General features: G+C 51.3%; 4 protein-coding genes across 7 annotated transcripts in view; 3 read left to right on the top strand and 1 right to left on the bottom strand.

The window, feature by feature from the left end:
- Positions 1 to 5621, bottom strand: part of NPRL3 (NPR3 like, GATOR1 complex subunit) — a 49281-nt gene extending 43660 nt beyond the window's left edge. For 2 of the 4 annotated variants that reach the window (XM_086473034.1, XM_086473033.1), the window contains exons 1-2: positions 5491 to 5621; positions 4008 to 4077 (exon numbers count right to left, since the gene is read on the bottom strand). In XM_086473034.1, the coding sequence (XP_086329160.1) occupies positions 4008 to 4077; positions 5491 to 5608 (188 nt within the window). In that variant the 5' untranslated portion in view covers positions 5609 to 5621. Of the gene's footprint in view, positions 1 to 4007; positions 4078 to 5490 lie in introns of those variants that run through there. The other 2 variants (XM_086473036.1, XM_086473035.1) reach the window with 2 other exon arrangements.
- A 5191-nt stretch (positions 5622 to 10812) lies between these two features.
- LOC104343574 (hemoglobin subunit pi) lies at positions 10813 to 12867 on the top strand. The gene is made up of 3 exons (XM_009947498.2): positions 10813 to 10907; positions 11953 to 12157; positions 12739 to 12867. The coding sequence occupies exons 1-3, from the start codon at positions 10813 to 10815 to the stop codon at positions 12865 to 12867; spliced, it is 429 nt and encodes a 142-aa protein (XP_009945800.1).
- Positions 12868 to 15277: 2410 nt separating this feature from the next.
- Positions 15278 to 15998, top strand: LOC104343573 (hemoglobin subunit alpha-2). Its single transcript, XM_009947497.2, has 3 exons — positions 15278 to 15395; positions 15515 to 15719; positions 15823 to 15998. Exons 1-3 carry the CDS (start codon positions 15313 to 15315, stop codon positions 15949 to 15951), a joined length of 417 nt encoding a protein of 138 aa, XP_009945799.1. The 5' UTR covers positions 15278 to 15312; the 3' UTR covers positions 15952 to 15998.
- Positions 15999 to 18517: 2519 nt separating this feature from the next.
- LOC104343611 (hemoglobin subunit alpha-A) lies at positions 18518 to 19306 on the top strand. The gene is made up of 3 exons (XM_009947547.2): positions 18518 to 18645; positions 18772 to 18976; positions 19080 to 19306. The coding sequence occupies exons 1-3, from the start codon at positions 18551 to 18553 to the stop codon at positions 19206 to 19208; spliced, it is 429 nt and encodes a 142-aa protein (XP_009945849.2). The 5' UTR covers positions 18518 to 18550; the 3' UTR covers positions 19209 to 19306.
- The last annotated feature ends 1181 nt before the right edge of the window (positions 19307 to 20487 follow it).

The following is a 20487-nucleotide window of genomic DNA, read 5'->3' on the forward strand; positions in this document are numbered from 1 at the left end:
AAAATAGAAGAGGTTGCAGTCTGATTTAGAGCAGATTTTAAACTTTTATACTAGTTTCTAGACTATTACTAGACTTTTCACCAAAGGAACAACCCGTGCAGCCCCAAATGACCCACAGCTCTTCACAATTGGTTCTGGTGCTTCCACACCCACAAGACTTAGAAAGAGAGGATGCCAAACATTTGTTGTTGCATGCACAGCCAGGAATTCTGTAAAGGGCCTTGCACACAGAGCTGCTGCTGCTCCCCCCAGGAGTCTAAACAACAGGTACAAGTCCGGCCAGCCTCACAGCACAAGCATGAAGTCATTCTCTGTCTCTCTGCCCCAGGCAGTAAGCAGACACTTAGGAAGAGTAGGCTGAAAAAGTTTTCAAAGCAAAGAACCTGAAAATCTTCTTTACAACAGGTGTACAGAGCACGGCCCTGTTAACAACTGTACTCACTTTTATATCAGAGAAACAAACACCTATTTTCATTTTAACATTTTTTCCAAACAAGGAAAAAAAAAAGGATTTGTTTCCTGAAACAAATTTCCTCAATATACTGAAAAATTAATCTCATAAAAACTTTATACTGTCCATGTTAGAAAGGGGAGACAAAATGAAAACCTCCAACAATTATTTAACTCAAAAGACAGCAGATTTCTACTGGTCACGTTGAAAAGGGAACCCAGAGCAATCCTAATTGGCAAACTATACAAAGGGGGTGATATTACAGGAAGAGTGTTTAAAAGGATGGAGGGATGAATGGAAAAACACGGACATACAGAAAGGAAGCCTTTCAGAACAAATACAAGGAAGAACACTGGAGTCCAGTGAAAGAGAGACAGAGGGTACAGAAATGTTATCACAGGAGAACTACTGTTTGTTAGAAAGGGACATTCACATCCTTGTTTGTCAGTAACTTTTTTTATAACAGAAGTGTTTGGCCAATTAATGACATCAGTGCTGTCAAACTTGCTAAACCTCTTTCAGTTGGTCAGTTATGCTACTAAAAAATGCAAAGTCTGGTCTAACACATGTTACTATACGTGCATCTTCATAAGAATCTTTGCTTGCTGACTATAGCAGAAGAACTACAAAACTACAAAAACCATTTCAAACCGATTTAACAAAGCATTGTCTTATGGCTTCAAAAGAGTAATTGCCTCACGTTTTCTAAGGGGGAGAAAGAAAAAAAAAAAAAAAAAAAAGAGACTGGCAGGCATCTCCATAATGTATATATTACTGGTAAAGCGCTCAAAACTGAAGGATGTTTTTGAAGCAAGCAAATGATGAAAGGCTGAGAAGAAGCCAACAAAGAGAGACACTTGACAGGCAATTTGTTTTGGCAGTGACAGGCCCTTCTGAATACCTTTTTGTTGCATAGTCACTGTCAACACACCTCAACCACTTTTGCTGCTTGATTTGCTTTTAGAAGAAAGAGTCATAGAATCACAGAGTGGTTTGGGTTGGAAGGGACCTTGAAGGTCAGCCAGTTCCCATCCCCCTACCATGGGCAGGGACACCTCCCACCAGACCAGGTTACTCCAAGTCCCATCCAGCCTGGCCTTGAGCACTGCCAGGGAGGGGGCAGCCACAGCTTCTCGGGGCAACCTGTGTCAGGGTCCTACCACCCTCACGGGGAAGAATTTCTTGCTAACACCAAAATCTATATGCTGAAGACCAAACAGACAGCTGCATTGAGTAGAAATTAATACAGGCAAATACACACCAGTAACCTAGAGGTAGGATTGTCATGAATAGGCTGCAGTTGTCTATTAAAAAAAAAAAAAAAAAAAAAAAAAAAAGCATAACAATGACTAGGAAATTGGAGTCTGAAGGCTAAAAGGAATCCAATTATGCACACAAATGTGCTATACAGAAATGGAGAGTTAAGGCACCTAAACTGATCTAATTTTGTCCTTTCTGAGGCCATAAAGAAATACATACACCTCAACTGCTCCAGCAAAGGTCAGCTCAAAGGTAATCAATCTGGGCTCCAATAGCTTAGAAGAAAAGCAATAGGGAACCTCATCTAGGATACAGTTGGTGCTAGATTGCTAGTAACTTAAAGACAGCTATCCAGTATAAAAAAGGATGAAGCCAACCCTCATAAGAACTGCTGCAGTGACAAGATAAATCTGATATAACCTTTGCTACTGAAGACACGAAAACATCAAACTTGCCACACACCAGCAACTCAACCTAGCCCTCTGCCCACTCCAAAGCCTCAATTTGTGCCACCAAAACATCCACAGATGCTACTGATATGCAGTGATTTAAACAAATGTTTTTGCTGACTTCCTTGAATAAGCCTTCCAGAAAAATATGAAACCACTTAAGTTATTTTCCATCGGGGATAACTCCAATCAGAAGATCACCACTGCCAGACTGGACTTCATGCTGATGAAATCTCTCCATGGACTACTGAACTGAGTGCTTCAGGAAGAGAACTGCTGCACCACCACACTGTGGAAGAACAAACTTGCAGGGACAGAGCTGCCACAGGGGGAACAGCTCTTACAAAACCAGCCGCTCCATTCCTGGTCTCTCCAACCTGATCTTCAATGGGAACATACAAAACACATTCCAAACAGGAGCCAGGGGCAAAAATTCATAACACTGGTGAGGAAAAAAAAACCCATGGGCTCAATGACAATACTGGTCTGACAGCATATGATAGTTAAACTTCCTTTCCTTCCTTTACAAATCACAATCACAAATCTCGCTCTCTCCAAGACATCTGCACCTTTCTGCCTCCACTCTCCCCTTAGAATCTCTTCTACTCCAAGGCACCAACTTCTGTTACTCCTCAAATGGTCTGACACAAATCAAAAACCTGAGCAACCTGTTGTGCACAGTTTTGAAGATCCCTTTTTGTTTTGTGCTGGAAGAAGGGCCTGTATACCTAGAACTTGCATATTTTCTCCACCTGTATCAGTAAGCCCAGTGAAAGATGTTAACTCTGCCAACAAACCTCTTCTTGTCTAATATAAATTAACAGTACAGTGTACCAAGAGCATCAGCTATTTCATCTACTAGCTGCTATCACTGAAGAGAAGGGTACGTTTAGCTGCTGCTACATCTGTTCTAAGTGATGCAGGGGACTTACATCACTGATTACACGTGTATTGGGAAAAAGCTTTTCAATAAACAAACTTGAAACAAACGCAATTTCAAAAGAGACTTTGAATTTCTGAATGCAGATGCCCAGTGATGTAAGCAGCACAAGCAGCGTGCTGGACCTTGATACTTGGCCTCCAGGAGACCCAACACTTTCAGAGCAACAGAAATGCTCTTCTTCTATTTGCCCTTCATCTGCACAGCAGCTAAAGGCAGATCCGCAGCAGATGATATTAAGGGACTTCCTGCTAACAGACCTGTGTTGGCTGAAACCTCAATTTCATTTAAGTAGAAATAAGATTTCAAATATTCTACAAAAACTAATTAGAGAGTCCATTCGTACGCACATGCATGCTGAAGAATCACACTGCCTATTTCCAGTGCGTTTATTAGCCACTGATTTCCTGTAATTGAAAAAAATATCTTTAAGTCTCAGTTTCCTTTCGAGCTACTATTTCACTCCACAGACACAAAGGCAGCTCTATCTGGAGAAACAAAATTAGTTATTCATTAGTGCACAGCAATTCCATACAACAATAACATGAGCTAGGGAAGAACCTGAGGCAACTTAATAACATATCCAGTTAGAGGTAGGCAGGTAAAGAAAAGTGGAATTTTGCCAAAGGATTAATACTCCTAGTTTTGGAAGAGTAATATTGCCTAACAAGCACAGAATACCTGACGTATACCTTGCCCAGAAAACACAGGTTCAGCAGCGTTCCCTCATGAGATATTCCTCGTTACTAAGCACTAATTTGCTCATAACTTGGCATTAAAGTATTTTTTGGCAAATCATCTTCTATACAGTCCGAGAAAATTTGCCTACTGAACTAGGAGGCAAGAGAGCAAGAGGCCATCTCTCCTGTTTCCAACTCTTAGGCAAGGAGAAATGTTTTCCCCCTACCTGGAGTCTCCATCTTGATCTTCTGTCGTGTCACCAGAGCTATTCACAGCGTACCGACTCCTTGGTTTATCTGAAACAAAGAATAAAGACAGCTTTCTCAAGAAACAATCCCATTAAAGTGTTCATTAAAACAAGTGTGTGCTCTTTTTAAAATTATTTATAACGGAGATCTAAAAAAAGTAATACTAAAAGCAAAAAGCTCCTTCCTTTTTAGGTAGAAGTAACAGATCTTGTTTTTTCTATTCTCACTCAACAATGCATCAAAAAATAGGAGAAAAAGGTTTACACCTTCAGAGGATAGGGGAAAAAAAAAAAAAAGAGAGAGAAAGCAAAACATTCACAGAAACAACTTTTCTCTCAAGTGCCAGGAAAGAGTTTGCAGTTCAAGAGAGAGCGGAGAATAAAATTCTGACCAATGCATTACCCTCATTATTGCTCAGGTTTCAGGACAATGATAATGCCCCAGAAGCCCCTTCTGCAGTCACAGTTGTCAAAATCCTTTACCAACAAAAAGCAGGAGGGGGGCAGGAGGCAAGCAGCCAGTCAAAAAAAAAAAAAAAAAAATCTTTTCAGATTTTACCTATAAAAACAGAAAGGGGCTTGAAGACGATTCTCCCCTGGCAAGAAGTGACTCATGACCCAACCAGGGGTTCAAACCTCTCCTGACATATAGAGGTTAGCAAGTGACCCAGGTCAGCCAGCCTCATCACTCTGCAGCACTTTTAGGCCATGCACCAAGACACTCGCCCACCAGCGAGGCCAGGTGGGAAGCTGGCCCTGACAGCACTGCTGTGGGCGCAGCCTCCTGGCTGCAGGCAGGCCCGAGTACGGCCCCAGATGCCATCCCGGATACGGAATCTTGGAGGAAAAGGTACTACCAACCCTGGCTGCACAGCAGCCAACGGGCACCTAGAGAGTCCTGTGTTCCTGTTTTCCAGAAGAAATGAAACCTCCTTCACTCCATTATTCAACACAAAGGACTAAAGTCTCTTTTGTTTCTACCCATTATCAGTTAAAACTCACTTAGTATCTTCTGAATCCCCTCTCCCAAATCGGTGCCTTCACTTCTTACCCTGCCTCCTCCTTCCCCTATAGCTCTTAAACCCCACACCGCTCCAGCTGGTCCTGGAACAGCAACAAGGCACCGGGTCGACAATAACATCTGGCAATAACGTGGTTCAATTAACGTGGGGTGTGAAGGGGGGGGGTGTGAAGGGGGGGGGGGGGGAAGGTGAGAGGTTTCAGCGCACCTGGGGGGTGTGAGGTGCGTGAACGGTGCCAGGCCCCCACGGAGAGTATGAGGTGTATGGGGGTGTGTGCCAGACCGCCACAGGAGGTGTGAGGGGTGTGCGTGGGATACCCGGCCCCCACAGGGGGTATGGGGGGGTGCCAGGCCCGGGGCAGGCCCCGGCGGAGGCTCCCGCGGGCGCGGGGCAGCCGCAGGCCCCAGGCCGGGCCGGACCCCGCGGCGTCGCGCACTTACTGGCCTGTGCGGCGGGGTGCTCGGCGCCGCGCTGGAAGGGGAAGCGGAAGAGCAGCTTGTTGCCGCGGCTGCCCGAGCTCACCAGGATAACGCTGATGGGGCTGGTGCTCTCCCCCATGCCGCCGCGGCCCGGCCCGGCCCGGCCCGGCTCGGCCCGCAGGAAGGCCGCCCGCCGCGGCCAGCTTCCGCTTCCGCCCGCCGCCGCGGCCCGGCCCGCGGCTCCCGGCTGCCGCCGGGGCGGAGCTGCCGGGGCTGGTGCGGGGTTTTCCCGGCTGCGGGCGGAGCTCAGCCGGCCCCCAGCGCCTCGCACACCCCACAGTACCGGCCCCCGGTACAGTCCACTGCCACCAGTTCAGACTAGCACCTCACAGCCCCGGTCCCCGGTACAGCCCAGTGTCTCCAGTTCAGACCAGCACCTCGCATCCCCCACAGCCCCGGACCCCGGCACAGCCCACTGTCTCCAGTTCAGACCAGCACCTCGCACCCCCCACAGCCCCGGCCCCCGGTACAGCCCACTGCCCCCAGTTCAGACCAGCACTTCGCATGCACACCCCCAGCACACCCCTCAATCAGCCCAGTGTCCTCAGTTCGGACTAGTACTTCCCGTGGACACCACTCCCCATTCCATGCACTCCCAGTTTATTCCAGTGCTTCACGTGCCCACAGCCAGCACCTTCCTGCTCAGCCCAGTGCCCCCGGCACAGTCCAGCACCCCCAGTTGAGTCCCGCACCCCACTCCCCGGCCATGGCGCCGGCCCTGGACCCCTCATGCAGGTGCTGCTGGAGGCCTGGGCTGCCCATTGCCATTTCTTTCTGTTGGCCCCTTTGGGTCGTTTGTAGCCGTTGAGCCAGTTCAGTCCTTAACATCTCCAGAACTTTACTAAAAGCTGGTGACAAACGGCAGCGAGGGCTCGTCGCTCCCTCACAGGTTAGCCATTACAGGGTGCCTGCAGGAGGCAGGCTATGGAAGTCAGACCTCCGGGCTCCCCATGCTCGTGGCAAGGCTCGCTTGGTCTTGTTTCTCATGTTCACTGCACGGTCTCAGGGGACTTTACAGCACTGATACAACTTGCCTTGCAGTTCCTGTAAATTTACTCCTGCCTCCAGATCAGTAGGAGCAACATCACTTCCCCTGGCAGCTTTCTTGGTGCCTTCATCTTATTTTGTGTTTAACCGAGATGAGAAATTATCAGCAATTATATTAGAGGATATCCTGGGTTTTGCACACAAATTCTTCTGTATTGGATTGCATTATTTAGATATTGGAACACCCTGCGATATCCCCACTCTAGATGTTCCTCTGCAATTTACCCCAGGGACATCGGGCAGAGGTGGGTGGCTGAAGAGGGAGATGAGCACACGCAGCACGGGTGTAATCTGCAGGGCCATTCTCCGCAAGGCCAGCGATAACAATTGAAGCAAGAGAAGGTGTCACTGAGGGGACAGAGTTGTCTAAGGGTGATTAAAGGGCAGTTGTATTATCACAGCAGAGCACTCCTCGTGCACCAGTGCTGGGCGGCTACATTAAAACTTCCAAGTGTGTCTGCTTCGAAGCATAATTTCACTTTCTTAAATAATAAATTACAGACATATTTGTCATTTCCAGCTCTTGGAGGCTGTAGTTTAGTTAAAGCAAAGTGTTGCAAGTTCTTTGAGCATGGGTAGGAAATGAAAGAATAAAGCCAGGATTTAGATTCTACTTTTAAGATTTCCAAAACTTAATATGTCCCAAATTTTTCAGAGTTAGAACAGATGTATGTGCCACCTTATCCACAGGAATTTCCCTTGAGGGGGAGGCAGTCCCCGTGGAGAACACAGGCCCATGGGGAAAGCTATCCCTGATCTCACAGCAGTGCCATTCAGTTGGTCACTGGATTTACAGCCAGGGCTGACGGAAATTATAATCCCATTTGTATAACAAGCTAACAGGCCTGTTCCTTGCTTCTGCCATTTAAAATGAGAAACTCTGGCACTCTGCTTTTGGAACGGGATTAAAAAAGACCTATGTTAAATAATAAAAAACACCTTTGGTGACATTTCACAGCTTCGTGACAAAGATTCATCATCTGCCCACGGGTGGACATTTTGCCATGGGTCTATGAATCATAATTATGAGAAGCAGCAGCAAGAGAGGAAGGCAGGTGTGGTGGGGTTTCCCAGAGGACATAGCTTCAGTATCGGTCCTGTGACAGAGGAATACCAGCAATCATGTTGTCCAAGTCCTTGCTGGACCTCCACGTCCCACTACCCCATGGGCAGCTGGAGCACTGAGATGGAGGAGCTTGGCTGAGAGGTCCGAGTGAGGACAGAGACAGTCACTCTCCATGTCACGTTGTGGGACATGGCTTCTCTCACCAGTCACGTTCCTGAGGAGTTCCCACAGCCGTCCCCAGAGCAACCCTGATACTGGGCAAGCAATGAGCTCCTTCTAGCAAACCACAGCCATCTTTTGGCTGCTTTGGCTTTTGTGATAGTACAAGAGTAACTCTCGGAAAATTAATTCAAATTCCATAAAGATTTCAGTGGTGACGAACCCTCTTGTACCTACACAGACCTTAATCCTACAGTCACGGGGGATCAATGTTCAGGTTAAACAGTGGGCAGCAGAATAGGAAGGAGTCCTGATGGTCTCTGCCTTATCTCTGGGTATATCTGGGTCACAGTCACTTCCCTCATAGGTTGCATGAGTAACCTCTGATTAAAAGCACTCTCACTGAGGAGAACTTGGAGTGCAGCCATGCAGCGGGCGATGTAGGAGGCAGCATTTTGGGGAGGAGACAATAACGTTATAAAAATGTATCTTTAACAACAGCATCTTTATTTTCAAAGCAATTTTTCTACGGGAAAACTGCAAGATTTTTAAAATGCTTGTAGCAAGAGATGGTGAATACAGTCTCCCTTGATACCTCCATGCATTTAAGTTGTATAAACTGAATATTGCCTTTTCCTGTGCTCTGATTGAGGGACTTCTTTCCATGCCATCAAAGGCACTTTAATGGGAGACTGCTCTGCACCGCATCTGTGTAGCCAGAGTTAGCTCCGGGTTTTCACTGGAGACATATATGGCATTTACCAAAGGGAGGATATGCAAAGAGCACTTTGATAATATTCCTTACGGCAAAGCAAAGTCTCAGGTGAGCCCCCTCTTGTATCCCTCCTGAAAGTGAGGTATACAGAGAGCAGTAAATTACCCAGCTACCCAGCCAGTGGGCAGGAGGGCTGAGGAGGGAGCTGTGGTACTGAACACGATGAACCCCAGAGAAGGTGTTGGCCTCTACAGAGGGGATGATAATGCAACATCACCAAACACAGCCAGGCTTGCAAACCAAGAAACATCAAGTGCTTTGTGCCTGCCCTTTGGGAAAGCCCAAGGTTTCTCCTGCTTCATGATACAGATGACATGCAGAGAGGCTCAAATTCAGAGCCCAATGCAAAGCACAAGGGGTGAGTTAGAGCCGCTCTGGCAGTGCCGCCACAGCCACCAGGACACTGGGGACTTCAGATGCAGCAGCCGCTGTCTGACCCCATCCCTCTGTAGCACCCACAGGTGCTATTCGCACCTGATGCCAGGACGCGGTGGCTGAGCCACAGCCGCAGGAGGGTGGGGTCTATTTGTAGTGAATGTACCAGCTCCTCCGGGCTGTAGAGTCTACCCAGAGAGGAGAGACCTATCCCTATGTGAAGAAGAAACCCCCACCATAAGCACTGCAGGCCTGGGAGCCTAGCTCCCACCCCAAACCCAGCACCTGCCAGCAGCCAGGTTCCCCTGCCCAGCAGTATGGCACAGCCACTTCGTGGCTCCCAAGAGAGACTCCAAATCTGGTGCATGCTCCTGTGTGACATTTAGGGGGGCTGGGTGGTGCGATTGCTCCAGCATTGCTACTTTGGTACAGAGAACCACAGGCTGGACATACTCCAATGCACAGATGACCCAAGTATCATTAGATCCCTGGAAAGGCTTTTCTTTTAGCAGGACAACCATGTCTGGGGAGCATCCTCTATAGCAGTCGGTAGCATTGCTGTGAAGTGCAGACACATCTTGGCAAGGAATCCGGCTTATACATATCAACCTTCTCCGCACAAGCATGGAAGGCTATCTGACCTCTCTGCCTGGACCAGGCAGCCTTCCGTGCATGGCTGCCAGCACTCAGTGGTGTGCACAGCTGCTGTGGTTTATCAGGGCCGCAGAGAGATTTACCTCTGCTTCGTGTGCTGGCAGGATATTCATTTCCTGAGGTTCAGCAGCGGCCATCTCTGGTAGGGTATTTCTTTGACATTTTGCCCACTCATCTGTGATTACAGATTGTGCTGGTCTTCCTTTTACTTGTTTGGTCCTTCACCCATCAAGTGCGTCCATGCCCTGAAGCTACAAGCAATCTATCGTGTGACCAGGCTTTCCCGTGCCTGTCCAGCATGTAGCACAGCCCATCCCAGCACTGGCTGTGGTGCTGAGGGCTATTTTACAGTATGAGGGATAATTAACAGTAAGATCACACAGCTAGAAATGAAAAACATGCAGTATGAGGCATTTAGTGATTAAAAAAAAAAAATCTGACTGGGCTTTCTCAAACACACATGCTTTTTTCTAGGACCCTACTCACTCCCTCTCCATGTATCCATAGGAAACACTACTACTGGTGCTGTTCTAAGCAATATCAATTGCAGAGTGCATCCCTAATTCTTTGCAAGAGACTGAAAAAGTGAAGTCCTGGCAGTGCTGAAACAAACGGCAAAATCTCCACAAAATCAGGGTCTCGCTCCCCCTCTGAACTATACTGTACATCTCCCAGCCTGTCCCTAGTACTACTTAGGAATTATTTTATTTGAAATATTGGACCACATGGCAGTAACATATACTGAAACTGTTTAATATGTCACAGAATGGCCCAGTCTTATGGTCGCATTTGTGAAGCAAGGAAGAAAATGCAGATGTACGCTCAAATTCCATATGCTCCTCAGCTTAAAGATGTGTCCTAACGCTCCGTCGCTGGAATTCTCCAGCATTATCTCTCTGTTCATGTATCAATATGTGTCCAGACAATTTCTTTGGGCCACACGGCCATTACGTTAAGAAGCGAAAAGCTGATAACACCAGTGAGCAAGGAGGCCAGTGCGCTGACCCTTGCCGAAATAGACATTGTTTCACAAGGAGATAAGAGTCTCCCACCTCCATGGGTGGGTCTCTGGAGTGGCCAATGAGCGTGGACAGGCGCCAAGGTTCGCTGTCCCCTTCCTCTTTATAACCAGGGCTGCCAGGGCCACGAGTCCAAACCTGCTCTGAGCACTCATTGCAAGGAGCCTCAGCCTGCACCCTCCTGCACAATGACGCTGACTCAAGCCGAGAAGGCCGCCGTGGTCACCATCTGGGCAAAGGTGACTACCCAAGCCGATGCCATTGGGGCAGAATCACTGGAGAGGTAAGTCCCCCAGAACCCCTCCTCTGGCTTTGCTGTTAGGATGCATCTTGTGTAAAACCTGCATGAGCGAGACTACACCAGGGCTGGATGGATGACCTCTGTGTTGTTTGGTATATACTTTTCTGGAATTATATTTGTGCTACTAAATGTTAATAGATGGCTTCAAAACCTTACAGCAAAGCATAATTTTCTAAGCAATTCTAATGGTTTACTTCCCATTATAGCAATTAAGAAGAATTCATAGCCAGGAACCCTGGCAAGGAATTCAAAGTCATACTTGGTGTCCTGAAATAGCGTTATCACTGTTAGGAAATGAACTTGAAGTGGTTTATTGTACAAGTGATACGATTTCTCTTGCAATTTCTAGGCATTAAGAGAATAACCATCTACTAAATTCACTGGATACTCATGTTTCATTGTTCCAGCTGATAAGTAACAAACCATTAGGAAACAAGACAACTGGACACCCTGCATGAAGTATATAGCACAGCAATCCAAAGTGCATACAAATTAAGCAAGCTGGCACAAAAGGGATAATAGTCTGGAAATTGTTCAGAAATTCTGATGTTATTCACAGTCATTTAAATGTTATTTGCAGTTCAATATAAAGTATTGTGATACTCCTTCCAGAACTCTGAGTACCGCTCATATCGATTCTGGTTCGTTCAGCTCGTATTAATTTGAAGGTCCTGCAAACTGCCTTACAACGTAATATAGGAAATGTAGTGACAGTTTGGGGCTATTATTTATTTTCTAAAAAAAATCCAAAACCCAAAAAATACATTAAGTTTAAAAGTATTTTTAACATTTCATTCTTCTCTAGTATATACAGATTAGGCCACTGTCTAATCTGCACATACTGCAGAAGACATTTAAGAGCAGAAAGACCTTCCTCATGCAAGCTTCAAGCTCCCAAAGCCCTGTTACGACAGCTGAAGGACTGCACTTCTGTAGCTGGCAGGTTTACATCGCACTTGCTCTGAGGTTTTGCCATCTCATGCATGACATTTCCACTGCTGAATCTCATTTTCACATTCTCCTCCAGGCTTTTCTCCAGCTACCCCCAGACGAAAACCTACTTCCCTCACTTTGATCTCAGCCAAGGCTCAGCTCAGCTTCGTGGTCATGGCTCCAAGGTCATGAATGCCATCGGGGAAGCTGTGAAGCATGTTGATGACATCAGAAGCGCTTTGGCCAAACTCAGTGAGCTGCATGCTTACATCCTCAGGGTGGACCCCGTGAACTTCAAGGTAAGTGAGCACGCTTTCAGGGATGAAAACTGCCATCACGGAGTTAGAGACCACAGATCATTTTGGCTAATGGCAGCTTAATCCCTGATTGCACTGCACACCCTTGTAAACTCATGTCATTGCTTGTTCTCCACCTGATTTTTAACCTGAGATTGGATCTTTTAATGAAAGATCTGGTCTAGCTCAAGCAGAGAACTACTCAGGGGAGCTCCTATGGTTTGTGTTAGACAGACTCAAGTCTCTGCTGCCTTTGTTGTAATTTACAAATCTCCTTCACACGTCAGGTTCTATCACCTGTCTTGAACAAAGTCTTAGTACTAATTCCAAACGTTTCCACTTTGTTGCATTTTCTCTTCGGTGAGGAAGGAAGGGACATTTGGAAGAGGGAATGGGATCAAGCGGTGCCTTTTGCCCTATACCGAAAGCAACTCAACTTCTTCACAAATAGCATCAGGCAGCAGCGAAGTGGTTGGGACATGTAGTTGTCATCCCAGAGCACACTGGGTCCCAGGTCTGTTGCAGACCCCTAGACTGACAACCATTACAGATTATGATGGATTTCATCCTGTTTTCCCTTACAGCTGCTTTCCCACTGTATCCTGTGCTCCGTGGCTGCCCGCTATCCCAGTGACTTCACCCCAGAAGTGCATGCCGCGTGGGACAAGTTCCTGTCCAGTATTTCCTCTGTTCTGACTGAGAAGTACAGATAAATGGCCACCACAGAGGGTGAGGGACGCACATCCATGGTGCACCCCAGCTGCCAGGCTCAGGGGATTTCACTCTTTCCTATGCAGTCCTCTCAAATCACCTATGCAGGGGCTCAGCCATCTGCAAAACCCAATAAATAATTCAAGTGTGAGCGATGGTCTCTGTACTTTTATCTCCATGTGTACTTTTATCTCCTACACCTTGCTGTTTGGGCAGGCACGTTCTGAAATGTCCACACAATATGGAGGGGAAAATACTGAGCTGTGTTCATTCATGTACTAATTCATGTACTAATGAATTCATGTACCAATTCATGTGCTAAGCTGTGTAAATTCAGTGGGAATGACATAACATTGAGCAGAAGCCCAGAACAGGCTAGAGCCCTGTGACTGCTACTGCTCCTCAAAGGTATATCCACCAAAGACTGTAACCAGGCTGTCCAGGAAACAGTATTTTACCCTGCTAGGATAGTGAATGACCCCAGGCTTTTTGTTTGGCCTATCCAAACCACATCACAACCTGTTGTGACCAAAACCTGCATTGTCATATGTTGTGATGTGCCCAGAGCGATGCTGGGCATTGTCTTCTCATGCTCCTCTCCATGAGGTACGGACAAGGTCCCTGATGTGCTTCATGAACACCTTGGGCTATCACACCTGCTAGACGGGTTTGGTAAAGGGACCGTCCCCTCGGCTTGACATCTCTTATTTTTATATGGTGAACTTTACAAGCATGTAAAATTTTGGAATACTAGTGGCCACTGGAGATCAGTGTTGATGGCATCTGGGGGACCACAAATTTCCGTGATTTTTCTGGAAAGAGAGGAGTGCAGAACTGATGGTCACCCTGTGGTGGACACAGGGAATCCTCCATATGTACCTGTTGTGGGTTAACCCTGGTGGGCAGCTAAGAACTACATAGTCACTTACTCACTTCCCCCCCTTAATCGGATGAGGGGAAGAGGAAAGGAAGAATAAAACCAAGAAAAATTAGGGGTCAAGATCAAGCAAACAAACAGAAATAATTGTTTAGTAAGTGAAGGATAAGTGGAAGAGGGAAGAACCCAAAAGAAAACGGGTGAATCAAAGGCAATCACTCACCATTTCTCATGGGTAGACTGATGCCCAGCCCTCCCAGCGTATTGTGCACCCCAAAGCCTATACCCTGGGTGGGCAGAGTGAGAAGCAGAGACAGCCTTGATGCTGTGCGAGTGCCACTCAGCAAAAACTGGAACATCAGTGTGTTATTAGGGCTGGTTTGGTCAAAAATTGAAAATACAGCACCATGTGAGCTCCTGTGAAGAAATTTGTTTATCAGGTCACATTCACTGCCCATGCCTGTCTCAGAGGACTTCTGACATGAAAAAGCAGGGGCAGAATCTTAAACACACTCTGATCAACAACCTGAACTGTCACTGCAAGCTGTGGTCCTCATCTCATTTACAAAATTTAGGGACTGTGTTTGGGCAAGGGGGAGAGAGATGGTGCAGAAGCTCTGAAGCCATCGAATTGCTCTAAACATGTCACCCAGTACACCACAGCCGTTTTTAGAACATTCTACATTTATGGGTCTCAGGTAACCTGAACATTTAAATCCACCACTTAGATGGTAGGTCAGCATCTGGTGTGTCCCTAACCCCAAATTTGTACCAATGACTTCACACAGAGGCTGAGTGAAGGATGTGACAGTCACCAGCCACCATATGCCCTGCAGGATATCCCAGCATTTATGAGGAGAGGCAAGAGCACACACTAGGGTGGGAGGAAGGGAAGAAGCCCAGGCCTGACAAGCATCATGGGATGGACTTCGAGAAGACCATGTGCCCAAAAAAGAGATTCTTCTCTGCCCCGGTTTGTCCAGGCTGCTGGAGAGATGGCGTTTCTCATGGCAGATCCCCAGCACGACCCAGGAGGGCTCGTCCATGGCTTCTGCTCAGAGGTCTGGGGGCTCTTTGGGCCGAGAGGGGCTGGATGCGCAAGGGGCTGGAGGACAAGAGGGGCCAGGGAAATGTGTGGGACCCACCCTGACACCCACGGAGCCAGGGTGGGCCCCAGTCCAGCTGAGGGGAATGATGGATCCCAATAGGAAGCTTGAGGACATGCTGGACAGCGAGGCCAAGGCTGTGGCACCCACAGGATGTGGCCATGGCTACTGCTGACCGTGGGGCAGCCTGGCTGGGTGCTGCCCCCGGCCCCCAGCCTGGCGTGGGGCTGGTGCAGTGTGGCAGGGCAGGGCAGGGCAGCCAGGCCCCCTCGGGGCCCCTCAGGGCTGGGCCCCCTGAGAGAGTCGGGGCCCCCCAAGGCAGCGCCGCAGCCGTGGCCCCCCACCCCTCGGCGCCGATAAGATAAGGCTGGGGCGGACGTGCGAGCCACTATAAGAGAGCATCCCCATGGGCACCACTGCCACCGAGACCTGCTTGCCGCTGCCAGCCACCGCCAGCCGCTGCCATGCTGACCGCCGAAAACAAGAAGGTGATCCAGCAGGTCTGGGAGAAGGTGAAGGAGGACTTCGGAGCCGAGGCCCTGGAGAGGTGCAGGCTGGGCCCAGGGACCCCATGGGCTAGGGGGCGAGGGGGTTGGAGCCCCACAGGGTGCTGGTCAGAGGGGGTCTGCCTGGGGGTCAGCAGCACTGACTGTTCCACTCCGGCAGGTTGTTCTGCACCTACCCCCAGACCAAGACCTACTTCCCCCACTTTGACCTGAAGCATGGCTCCGACCAGGTCCGCAACCACGGCAAGAAGGTGGTGAATGCCTTGAGCACTGCCGTCAAGAACCTGGACAACCTCAGCCAGGCCCTGGCTGAGCTCAGCAACCTGCACGCCTACAACCTGCGTGTCGACCCTGTCAACTTCAAGGCAGGCGGGGGATGGGGAATGGGGGATGGGGGATGAAGGATGGGGACCAGGACAGGAGCACAGGGGCTGTAGTGGTGGTGCTGAACCTCGTTTTGCCTTTCAGCTGCTGGCGCAGTGCTTCCAGGTGGTGATGGCTGTGCACCTGGGCAAGGACTACACCCCCGAGGCGCATGCTGCCATTGACAAGTTCCTGACAGCCGTGGCTGCCGTGCTGGCCGAGAAGTACAGATGAGCTGCTGCCCGTGTCCAGTTGCCATCAATAAAGACACTTTTGCTGCAGCACCGTGTTAGTCTGTGCCATGGCTGGGGGCTGGGGCAGGCTGGAGTGTCACGGTGCTCCCGCTGGAGGGAGGGAGGGAGGGAGCTGCCAGTGAGGCCGGCCGTGGTACAGGGGCAGCACCGTCCATTGGCTCCCTGGGTGCCCCCCAGGGCCCTGCCTGCTTCCACCCCACCCCAGCTTGGGATGCGGCCAATGCTGATAGTGGGACCTGGGGAATGGATCTCAGCTTGTTGCCTTGCCATGCCTGCATCCCTCTGAGGAGCAGGAAGGAAGGGTGCCCCAAGCCAAATGTGGTTCTTGAATCACCTTGAAGGCATTCTTTGGTGGGGTAGGATGAATCCCTCCTGGCTCCGTCCATCACAATGGCTGGTTAGGACTTTATTGGGGCTGCTGTGGGAGGTAAGTGCCAGCATGAGCTCCAAAAACAATCAGACAAATTCATGGAGTGAAAATAATCCACCAGAGGCAATCAATTATAAACACTGTCCTTGGGCTCAAGCCCCTGAGCCACAAATCCCTGCTGACTGCCAGGGAAGTGCCCCCACACCTGCCCTGGGTGCTCTTCCCCTGGCACCTGGGCAGGGTGGGAGTGTGTTGGCCAGAGATGCAGTCCAGCACAGGGCCACTGGTGTCAGGGTTTTGGAGCATGAATTAAAAAAAATCATTGTCATTAGATCACAGGTGATAGGTCATAAGATACTAAACTAGCCCTGGGTTTGCTCTACGCTGTGGTGGTGGAGGGAGGAGATGAGTGTTCATGAGGGATGGGAGACAGGGCATCAGGAGAGCGGTGCTTGTGGTGGCCAAGTGCAGGTTGCAGCCGGGCACTGGGCATGCAGGGGCCCTGCCTGCACAGAAACACAGGACTGAGAGTCCCTGGGCCACGCTGGCCCCTGCTCCTGCAAGTACACTCATGAACTCACAGTGGTTTTCCTCCATCCTCAGACACATCCCACTCTACATCCCAGTGTCTTCACGTGTATTTACACCTATTTATTCTTGTGCCACCAGTTTGAAGGCCCCTTCTGCCTTTGCAGTTTGCCCCCCTGACGCGTGCACAGGCAGCAGACACACCTCCTGCTGCTGTTTCCCTGGGCCCTGCTTCCCAGAAGATCACACGCCCCCCATCCTCCCCTCCTTCCCTGCTCTGAAATGGTGCCAGTTTGAGCTAATCTCCCCCAAACACAAATGATAAGAACCGTCGGCCATGGAGGAAACACGGGTGTGAACTGTCCCCTGCCTGCCTGCGCCAGCTCTCAAACCTCTGGAAGCACCACAGGCCCCCTCACCCTCCTCATCTTCCTCACGATCTCCGTCTTTCTTGCCCTTCTTGCCTTCCTCGCCTTCATCATTTGGGGCACACGAGGCTTGGCATGGGCCACTGTGGCCCTGTGTGCCTTTCTTCCCCAGCTCTGAACTCCTGCTGCTGCAGGCCAGTGCTTGCATCAGTGCCTGGCACTGATCCTCATGGCTCTGCTGCGTGTCCCCCCCTTCCCAGGAGTCAGGGTCACCCAGTCCCCCCACAGCACTGAGGCTAGCACAGCATGTGCACAGGGGAGAGGGCTGGGGCAGGGGAGCTCCAGGGTCAGTATGCAAAGGGCTGTGACCGCAGTTTGGGGAGCAGAGGGTGAGGAGGGCACACACTTTGGGGTACACTGGTTTGGGGTGCACTGAGGGAACAAGAGCAGTAGGTGCAGTGGGGCAGCACAGGTGAGCCACTGTGTGCACAGGGGCCGCGATGGATGGCAGGGTGTATATGGGGCAGTGTGTGTGTGCAGGGGCAGCGTGTGCGTGTGCAAGGACGGTATATGTGTAGGGGCCATGCTAGGGCACAGCGCGCACAGGGGCAGTGCGTGTACCAGGGCAGTTCACGCGTGGAGGCTGCGTTGGACGGGTCAGTTGGTACGCGCAGGTGCCCACAGGGCCAAGCGTGGGTGTCAGGGGCTCTGGGCAGGCTCAGTGTGCGGGGCACAGACTCCTACCACACTATTGAAGCTACAATCCCCACGCTGCCGTCCCCACCATCCTGCCAGAAGACATCCAGGCCCTGCCAGAGCTGCCTGGGCCACGGGCACCTCAGCCGGTACCCGGCTCCGAGCCCTGAACACAGCCTGTGCTGGGAGGGGACACACACGGACGCCTCTACCTGTGCCAGCGCAGACCCTAACCTCGACCCATGCCAGCGCAGACCCTAAACCGAAGCCTAAGCCTAAACCTAAGCCTAGCCCTGTGCCAGCGGTGACGGACCACCCAGCCTGCGCTGACGGAAGCCCCAACCCTAATCCCGACCCCAAACCCAGCCGGTGCCGGTGGGCAGAGCACCCCCAGCCGCTGGCGGGGCCGGTGGCAATGCCGCGGGGAGGAGCGGGCCGCGGCGCTGGCCCGGGGGGAGGCGGGCGGCGGCCCCGCCTGGCCGGGGTCCAGCGCCGCCGGGGCCGGGGCCAGGAGCGGGGCGGGCCGGGGCGGGGGCTGGGCCGCGGCACCGCATATAAGGGCGACGGCGGCCGGTGGGGGCACCCGTGCTGGGGGCTGCCAACGCGGAGGTGACACCATGGTGCTGTCCGCCAACGACAAGACCAATGTGAAGGGCATCTTCGGCAAAATCGGCGGCCAAGCCGAGGAGTTTGGTGCAGAAGCCCTGGAGAGGTAGGTGTCCATCCCCTTCGTCATCCCTTCTCCTGCCTGCTCCCGACTTCCTCCCATCTGCCCCCATCCTCTCCCCACCCACAACTGTCCCTGTCTCACCTGTCCCTGCCCCCCTCTGTCCCCCAGGATGTTCTGCGCCTTCCCCCAGACCAAGACCTACTTCCCCCACTTCGACCTGCAACACGGCTCTGCTCAGGTCAAGGCGCACGGCAAGAAGGTGGCCGCTGCACTGGTCGAGGCTGCCAACCACATCGATGACATCGCGGGTGCCCTCGCCAAGCTCAGTGACCTCCACGCCCAAAAACTCCGCGTGGACCCTGTCAACTTCAAAGTGAGCATCTGGGAAGGGGTGACCAGTCTGGCTCCCCTCCTGCACCCCCCCTGGCCACCCCCCTGCCTCACCCCCTTGCTCACCATCTCCTTTTGCCTTTCAGTTTCTGGGCCATTGCTTCCTGGTGGTGGTGGCTGCCCACCACCCTGCTGCCCTGACCCCGGAGGTCCACGCTTCCCTGGACAAGTTCCTGTGTGCCGTGGGCAACGTGCTGACTGCCAAGTACCGTTAAGATGGCACCACGGCTAGAGCTGGACCCAACCCACTGCTAGCCCTCTGACAACAAGCAGCCAAATGATCTGAAATAAAATCTGTTGCATTTGTGCTCCAGCCTTGGTGTCCTGCTCTGGTTGCTGCCTGTGGGGAGGGAGTGGGAGGGATGTGCTCCAGGTGTCTGAACTGGGGGTCTCCCCTGCTAGGTGGGCATGTGAAAGAAATAGACTCTGCTCTTGCTGTCTCTGAGAGAAGGCAGTGTTTGGGTCGTGGTCCCTGCAGGCAGACGCTGCTCTGCCAGCTGTGGGGCTCTGGGAGCAGGCAGGGCGTTCTCAGGCACCGGTGGAGAAGAAAGAGACTCGTGAAGAGTGGCCAGAGTCTGGCCCTTAGGTGCTCCCTGCAGCCCCAGCCTGTCCTGGCCTCCCCACCAGAGCACCACTGGGATCCCCTCTTGCCCCACCAGTCCCATGCACCTCTTGCCTGTGTTCAGGCCAAATTGTGAGAGATCATCTCCTAGAAGTGCCTGCGGGAGACAGTGGGGTAGAGGGGCTCCTGGCGCCTGCGATCCTCTGCGTGGCAGCACAGCGAGGACACCCTGAGGACCACCACAATCAAGGGCATTTTTCTGTGCATCCCCAGCACACAGGGCTATGTGGCATCATAGGACTTCTTCTGTTTCCATTTAATGCTACATTGCTGGGGTGTCACTTTGGAGGAGTCCTTGGGGGCTGGCAGGCTGGGGGAGACAGCAGGCATGGGGGACTGCAAAGGGAACAGATGGGGCTCAGCCCCAGATCCTGCTCTTTGGGCCCTGAACTGCATCAGGGTAGGGGGTGTCAGGGCAGGAAAGCAAGCACAGGCAGCAAAGCGGCGCTGGGTGCAGCAGTACTGGGGTCTGCGCAGCCCCCAGCCCTTATCACAGCCTGCAGCAGGGTGGCCGTGACTGGGGGTGGCTGCAGGCAGCTGATAAAGGAGAGCATGGGCTCTCCTCCAGCCGTGGGTGTGGTGGGAGATAGGGCAGCAGATAATTGCTGGGGGGATACAACCTGCCAGGTGCTGAGTAAGGCTGTCCTGTCCCTGCCAGGACTGGGAGGTCCTCGGTGCTGGGGTGAAGGTTTGAGAAAGCCCCGCCTGGGGTGGCTGGCATAGCCACAGCATGGAGACAAGCCAAGGTTGCCATGGGCCCCTTTGCTCCCTGGCACTTGCAAGGATGGACACTTGCCCTAGCCCCACGGCCTCCAGTCACCATCAGTGAATTCACCAGAGGCAGGAGACCCCAAATGACTCTGGAGAGAGAG

Source organism: Leptosomus discolor, chromosome 14, assembly GCF_034619465.1.
Source record: "Leptosomus discolor isolate bLepDis1 chromosome 14, bLepDis1.hap2, whole genome shotgun sequence".
NCBI lineage: Eukaryota > Metazoa > Chordata > Aves > Leptosomiformes > Leptosomidae > Leptosomus > Leptosomus discolor.

Bases quoted from the DNA above. Each gene is read 5' to 3' on its own strand.
- LOC104343574 (XM_009947498.2), top strand. From the start codon at position 10,813: ATGACGCTGACTCAAGCCGAGAAGGCCGCCGTGGTCACCATCTGGGCA. The intron at 10,908-11,952 runs GTAAGTCCCCCA...ATTCTCCTCCAG, and splicing joins GGGGCAGAATCACTGGAGAG to GCTTTTCTCCAGCTACCCCC. The intron at 12,158-12,738 runs GTAAGTGAGCAC...TTTCCCTTACAG, and splicing joins TGGACCCCGTGAACTTCAAG to CTGCTTTCCCACTGTATCCT.
- LOC104343573 (XM_009947497.2), top strand. From the start codon at position 15,313: ATGCTGACCGCCGAAAACAAGAAGGTGATCCAGCAGGTCTGGGAGAAG. The intron at 15,396-15,514 runs GTGCAGGCTGGG...CCACTCCGGCAG, and splicing joins GGAGCCGAGGCCCTGGAGAG to GTTGTTCTGCACCTACCCCC. The intron at 15,720-15,822 runs GCAGGCGGGGGA...TTTGCCTTTCAG, and splicing joins TCGACCCTGTCAACTTCAAG to CTGCTGGCGCAGTGCTTCCA.
- LOC104343611 (XM_009947547.2), top strand. From the start codon at position 18,551: ATGGTGCTGTCCGCCAACGACAAGACCAATGTGAAGGGCATCTTCGGC. The intron at 18,646-18,771 runs GTAGGTGTCCAT...TCTGTCCCCCAG, and splicing joins GGTGCAGAAGCCCTGGAGAG to GATGTTCTGCGCCTTCCCCC. The intron at 18,977-19,079 runs GTGAGCATCTGG...TTTGCCTTTCAG, and splicing joins TGGACCCTGTCAACTTCAAA to TTTCTGGGCCATTGCTTCCT.